At 49.1% G+C, this 7,211-nt stretch overlaps 1 protein-coding gene across 1 annotated transcript in view; it reads right to left on the bottom strand.

The window, feature by feature from the left end:
* ALX1 (ALX homeobox 1) overlaps positions 1-960 on the bottom strand; it is a 21,948-nt gene extending 20,988 nt beyond the window's left edge. The window contains exon 1 of the mRNA XM_010832039.1: positions 512-960. Coding sequence (XP_010830341.1) covers positions 512-737 — 226 coding nt within the window. The 5' untranslated portion in view covers positions 738-960. The remainder of the gene's footprint in view (positions 1-511) is intronic.
* Positions 961-7,211: the final 6,251 nt, after the last annotated feature.

Here is a 7,211-nt window from a genome sequence, read left to right as displayed (position 1 = left end):
AAAAAAAAAAAAAAAAAAAGGTTTTTCACCTAAGTTTTCTTCTTCGTGACGGCAGTGACGTCCTCTAACGAGCTGTGATGGATTTCAGCTCCCCCGGCCCGGGGCAGCGCGGCGGGCTCGCAGAGGAAGCGCGCTGTCTCGACTCAATTACACTCTATTTAGCGCCCTATCAGTTTACGCCCGGGTCCTGGGTAGCGGGACGCCAGGGCCCGTGAGGAACGCGACTCGGCAGCAAAAGAACCACGAGGATGCACCCCAGGGGCGCAGGCTCCTTCCTTGGCTCCCCCCACCCAAAGTCTGCAGCAGCCCAAACTCCGCTTCCTAAAACCAGCACTGTTCCACCGCCCTCCTCCGCCCTCCAGCTTCTCCCGCTCCCCCTTCCTTTCCTTCCTTCTTTCCTTCCTGTTTTCCTTCCTTCCCTCCGTCCTTCCCTCCCTCCCGGTCCCGACCGGTCCCCGCCCTCGGATTTGCGGGTGGGCTTCCGCGACCCCCCTGGAGCAGGGGGACTCACCGCTGCTGTCCTGACAGGGCGAGGTCCTCTCCAGGCGCACGTGATGCTCGGCGCGGGGCAGGGGCCCGAAGGCCTGCACGCATTTGCCCGCCGACGCTTTGCTGTAAAAGGACTCATTGTCCAGCGTCTCCATAACGTGCTCCAACGCGCCTCCTGCGCCCATGTAAAAATCACTGTTTTTACTCGGTGGGCTCTTGAGGGCAAACTTCTCGCTCAGAAACTCCATAATCCTAGAAGGCTGTCGCTGAGCTCCCGGGAGCTCCGGGGGCTGGAGCGCGCTGGGGGAGGGTGCGAGTGGGCGGGAGGAGGGAGGGCCGGAGAGGAGGGAAGGGGAAGCGAGCGCTGCGGCGCCTGTAGCTGCCCGGCTCCGAGCCCTTTAAGATGTCCCGGCTGGAAAGGGGGCACCCGAAGTTGCTTTTATATCTTGAAACTCAGCTGGGCTCCTCGGGCAACCTCCCAGATCTAATGAATATGAAAATAGGCAGGCGACTAAACTCCACCCCGGGCCCCCCCACTCCGCCCCCCACCCTACCCCCATCTTCCCCCCCACTTACCCGGGCAGGGCGCGTCCAGGCCTAGGTTAGACAGACAGCTCCATTTCAGACAAATGCCAGCAGGGACGAGGCCACGACACTCAGAAACATTGTCGCCGCGACAGTGGACTGGCATTTCGGAAGAGCTTGGTGAGATCGCAAGGCAGTTAACCTTCCACTCCCCGCGCTCTGCGCCCTCCCGGGCCACCCGCCGGCACCGGGTCCCCACCCCGCCCCCACGCCGGCCACTCACTACCAGAAAGATTTAGAGGCGTCTTAAGAACTTGAAAGGAAGTAATGCTCTAAGGGGCTTTTATTTCATCCGTAAATCGTTTATGTGGAAGATCCACATTAATCCGAAGCCCAAGAAGCCGGATACGTGGGCAGCTATTAACTGGGCTGGCCGTGGTCGAGGGGCCGCTGCTTCTTCCAATCCCGAGGAGTTCGGCGTCCCGGCGCTCTCGGCGCTTACGAACCCGTGGCCTTTCCTTTCTTTCTGGAATGCGGCGGCGTGTGGATGTGGTGGCAATGGGAGAGGGAGGCCGAGCAATGCATTGAAACCATTATACCAATATCAACCTCATTTCTCCACCCTCTCCCGCCCTCCCCTTGGTCCACGATTTTATCATTAGATCCAGATTATTTTAACAAACCCCGATAGGAAAAGTGCCTCCTAAGGGTCCTTACTATAGGCCAGAGGGGTTACACAAAGGAGTTTATGAAAGAGGAAGGCCTTCATCGTGGTTTTTAAAAGATGATTATTTTACTTTTAAAGAGTCGCGGTGGAGTTTGGAAAAGCGCGTACGGGGAGCGACGGGCGCGCGCGGAGCCGGGCGCACTGGCGAAGCGGCGTCCCGGCGCTGGGTGGGCCGGGGCTTCGGCTCCCGCCCGAGGGGATGGGAGGAGGTTGGGGAGCTGGCCCTCACTGAAGGCAGAGCAGCGCTACGGGGTGGAAAGCCCCTCTGTGAGGCTTTAGAACTGCCTTTGGTTTCGGAGGATCCCGACGCGTCGGAGGGAAAAGCGTTCAGTGCCTTGGGCAAGAAAAGGCCGCCATTAGCAACAGGCCTCTTAAACTGGCAAATTTGTTGAAAACTCCCACAAGTTGGGCATTAAGGGTTGCGCCCTCCACGAGAGGCCTCCGCCCGACAGCCTTTCTCGTACAGGCCCTAGCCGCGCCGATGGCGTCTCCCCGGGCCAGCGGGGCAGCAACCCGCAGCCTTGGGCACGCCGGGCACCCCTGATCCTGGTGTGGTGACGCCAAGCCCAATTCTGGAGAGCCTCCGGAAGGGTCGGGAATCTCCATATTCTTCAGGGTCTTGGCTGACCTAGGACTCACTGGAGACCCTCTTCGAGGCCACAGTGTGCCACCCAGCCGGGCAAGAACAATGATGGAGCGCTCCGCATCTCAGACTTGCGCCTCAACACTGCTCTAGAAGCGCGGCGGGTCTTCAACCCAGATCGGGCCGAGTGGAACCTGAACAGGCGGCCCAGAGCCGCAGCCTCGCTCTCTCGGGACGCTTCTCCGGAGCAGCGGCACGAGATCGGTTAGTTCACGTGGCGCCGCTCCCGGCCTGGTCTTGAGCGCGCAGTCCGGTTCCTGCGAGTTGACACTATTCCTGAATGATGTAACTTTTCCTGTATTATTATTACTATCTCCAAAGCCAGGCAGCCGGCACCAACCACTAATTGTTAAATCTCCAAGGGGCGCAGTCAAAGAAAAGCTTTCAGGGACTGCGGTGAGGGAGAATTCCAGATTGCACCAAGGCGCACGAACTCCTAGCCTGGCATCCAGGGATGGGAGGAGGGGGCGAATGTGGCGGAGGTGGGCCGGAGGGCAATGCCAAGGAAAAGCTGGCGAGAAGGTACCCTGGAACATCCTGTCCATGCTTAAGGCGGAGAAGCAGGCTGTGCGCTTCCTGAGCTCCTGCTAACGGATCCTGGACCGCCCCTGTAGGAACGTTGGATGTTATCTACTCAGTCTTATGCGGATTGATGATTTTTTATTCTCTCCTAGCCCCTTCTGTACCTTACCTTCACATGTTCTGAAAGTACTTTCTCTAATAGACACGGGGAGGGTAAGATAAATGGTCGTTTAATAGGCTTTTCAGAAATTCACAGCAGCAAGAACAACGCCTTGCTGATTTGAGGAAATATACAAACAACTCCTAGCTATAAACTTAGTTACATCGTAGAGCTCTGTCAGCTTGTTTATAAATATGCGTCTTAAGAGTCCTAAATTCCCTGAAAAACATTCGGTGTCTTTTAAATGAAAGACATATGATGCAAGCTCTAGAGTACTTGTGAACCAATAAAGGTCCGGCTCGCAGAGGAAACTACAGGAGAGCCAGGGTCGACAGCTGCATAGGAAAGCTGTTTCCACCCGACACTTCAACCCCACTTTTGATGGTAGTGGTTGATAGGATGGGTGCAAGGTGTCACCAACCCCACTTAATATCCCTGAAGCCTCTTGGAAATGCAAGCCTATTACACAGAATCCTGTATGTTTGGGGACATGTAACCACATGTGCCCAAAACAGAGGGAACAGCTAATGACAAACTCCCATAACGAATGCTTAATCTGTAGTTTTTGGCAAGAAGCTAGGTCTCTGGTTGCCAAGAGCTGGGTTAAATGGATTCTGAGAGGTTGAGATGCAGGTTATGGTCACGTCACAGCTCTAACCATTGGAGAATTAAATAATAAAATAATACTAATTAAAACAGCAATAATTAAATGATTTCTGGAAGTCATAAGAAGGGAGAAGAAACTGGAGGCTGATTGGGTTGGAATCTGTCTCATCCCCCCCTTAGATCTCCCTGGACATTTTCTGCCCGGTGCTTTGAAGATAACCTTCTTAGAAATTGACCATAGCACTTTGATAAATACTTGGAACTTCTCTATTCAGAGCGGACATTGAGCTTTCCTCTTCAACAGGCTTTAAAAGCTGCTTCTAATCCACATTCCTTATCCCAGCCCTCCCCAGTTCCAACCAGTTAGCATGGCTAGGGCTCCAGGGGCCAGTACTTAAGGAATCATGGCTGGCAAGAGAGACTCAGTTTATTAAACCATTCTCACTGGGATTTTATCTCCACACACTCAGTCATCATTCTCAGGCTACCATTCCCTTATTTCCTCCACCTTTCTATTTTGCATTGGAAAGAACTGTTCATCACTTTCCATACTTGGAACCTGGGTTCCAAACCCAGGATTCAGCTCCCCATCTTTCATATTAGTCAAGAAATCTACCTGGCTGAAAGCACTTGCAGGAGGTGGTGGGAATGGGGTAAAAGTGGAGTAGGAGAGGGGATGTAGGAGTAGGAGACAGAGATGGGGAGACATCCATTTCTTTTAAATCCTAACAAAATTTATGACATTCTAGGATGCCAGGGCTTTCAGATCCCTGGATATAGCTACTGATGCTTCTTCTTCACATCTCCTTGGTAAGACTGGGGCACAGTGAGTCAGGAAGGAATGTGCAGAGTCCAGAAAGGAAAAGGATGAAGGTTAACATGACCTACTGCAGGTTCCAGTCTCAGCCTCTTTGCAGCACTGTTTTCTTATTCCTCTGGCACCAAGGATGCTAACACAGTGGGACGGCTATTTTGTGAAGTGACTCTGATGTTCCAATTTGAAGTTACATTTAACATTCTTGCAACCAGTTTGTGGTTGCTGCTGCTGTTGTCAGGTGCCAGCTCCCCAAACACAGTGATTTGGGGTGTGTTTAAAGTCTTCTTTATTTAGCTCCCTTTAGAGCCTAGAATTAAAGTATCTGAGTAAACTCAAACTAGTTAAAAAGTCTGTTGAAATGACTGACCCCAACCCCCACTGCCCCACACACAAAGGTAATTCAGCTAAGTCAAGTTCAGATAAAGGATTGGCTGCCAGTTTGACTTATTACATTTAAAAAAATTCTCACGGTCTGAAAGCTGCTTTTGATGCTCCCCTCCCCCATGAGAATATATTTTGGGAAATGAAAAATATTTTGAGTACATGCATCAAAGCAACAGTTTTTTGTGTATACCACTATGGTTCCTTTCTCAACTTATTGAGAGAAATATCACACTTATATAGTAATAGTGGGAATGTCAAGATAGGGTTGCAAGAATTCTCATCTTAGCCCTTTCTTTTTTCGGAAAGAGTTTGAGGCATATTGGTAAGTAAAGCTAGAAAAAATGCGTGCTGAATTAGATGAACTATGACAAATGTAGAAAAGCAAAAGTCTGGAGAGGGGAGGGGAAGCTGGGTAGAGGGAAAACTCTCATGAAAAAGTACTAAAATAATTGAATGTCATGTATGATGGCAAGAAGCCAGCTGGCCTCATGTTTTGTGTGTGCTCTGCTGCTGTTTTCCTTCCCTGGCTTCATCTTCATCCTTCCCACAGCTCTACAGACATAACAGATACAGAAATGTATTTTGCATTGAAGCAGCTCAAGCAGTTTTCATCAAAATAATGTATATATACAAACCCAAAGAAACATTTAAGTTTTTCTTTAAAATATATGTCCCAATCCAGCATCAGCTACTCTGGAAAGCACTCCTACAGATTAATGTATAACTTTGTCATATTTTTGAAGCTTCTGTATTTTAATTAAAAAAAATAACAGTGGCCTGAATTTTAATGATTCCCATCACAGTCTTTCAAGTGTGCTCTTAATGAAGCTCTCAAATAGGTTAAATTTACCTGTGATTTCAATCATAGTAAATATTTTGGCATTTTAGAAATCCATAGGCTTTTTCAAAGACCTATGCTTGTTTTTGAATTTCAACTTGTTTCAGTAATAGTTACTTACAAAGTTGCCCTTTTCTTAAAGAGAGAAATGGACTTAATTTCTGCTCTCCTAAAGGATCTAATTTAAATGTGAAAGTCTAAGATGACTATTTTCCCCACTTGCAAATATTTGACTTATCTAACATGTCATCATTTACTATAGAAATGTATTTTATTACAAATATTAAAAAATCATCATTGAACTGCGATAATCTACCTTTATTTCTCATTATGACTCTCGTCATTGCTCCAGGAAGTTGTGAATATAGTAAAATAAAAAGAAAGTTAAACTTAAATCTCTATGACACATACACTTTCGTATAGTGTATAATTAAGCTGTATTCAATTCCTAAATCCAGATATCACTAGCATATTATTAATCGCTTACCTATAACGTCTTCCACCATTTTGAGATGTGAATTATTTAAACTTCTATCCAATGTGTTTTCAATACATTTTTTCCTGTTGATTTGTTAGATATGTCTTAAAGACAGAACTTATTTTCAAGAAGATGCTGTGCACTTTTACACGTTTAGTTTTCCAGCCTCTGGGAGAGACTTAACACTGCAATATAGGTAGAAGCAAAATGGCAGGACGAATGTTTCTCCTTTGGACTGGAATTACACCTAAGTCCATGGCCATTAAACACATCTGGCCAGGGTAGGGCCAAAAGACATAATCAAGGTAGATCCAAACTGAGAGAAGCAGATTCTCCTCCCGTTAGACCCCTCCAGCTACTGTGCCCCTCCCTCGCCCTCGAAAACCTTTTGCCTAGAGTCAAGAAAACGGTGTGGGTTCAGAGGAGGTGCGGTTAGAACGCACCTCATCATAAGTAGCTGAAAGCCATTCGTAATCTAGTTTAATCTCTTTGCCGCGGTGCTTTATAAATTCGACAGAAAGAAGAAAAACGCGTTTATTACAACAAGGATTAGCCGCAGAGTAGGGAGGAGGTATGGGAGAGAGCGCCAACTCCTTCATTCGAAAAACCATTAAAGAACTTTAGAGAAAACTCAAGGTTAATATTCACTTCTTTGCAACCTCTCCTGCCCACCCTCAACAATTCTGCTGTGAATTTTTATAAGGGAGCTTTAACTTGTAAAGTGCCCTAAGCAGAGATGCGGAATGAAAATGTCTCTGTGGCTCGCGTTCAGAGAGCCGAGCTGCTGGGACACCCTCACCCGGACGCAGGCTGGACACGCGGCTGCGAGCGGCGCCCGGCGGCGCGAACCCGCATCCCAGAGCCGGCACGCCGGTTCCCCCGCAGCCGCGATCGACCCCACGCCGGCGCTCTCCAGTCGGGAACCGGAGAAGGCTGCGAGCCGAGCAAACTTCCGAAGGCTGGCCGCCGCGATCCCTGGCCTCCGTGGGTCGCCACCTGGTGCGCACCTTAGGTGGGATGGC

Source organism: Bison bison, unplaced genomic scaffold (assembly GCF_000754665.1).
Source record: "Bison bison bison isolate TAMUID 2011002044 unplaced genomic scaffold, Bison_UMD1.0 scf7180017864535, whole genome shotgun sequence".
Taxonomy (NCBI): domain Eukaryota; kingdom Metazoa; phylum Chordata; class Mammalia; order Artiodactyla; family Bovidae; genus Bison; species Bison bison.
The sequence above is the reverse complement of the archived record's forward strand: the minus strand, read 5'-3'. Positions and strand labels throughout refer to the sequence as shown.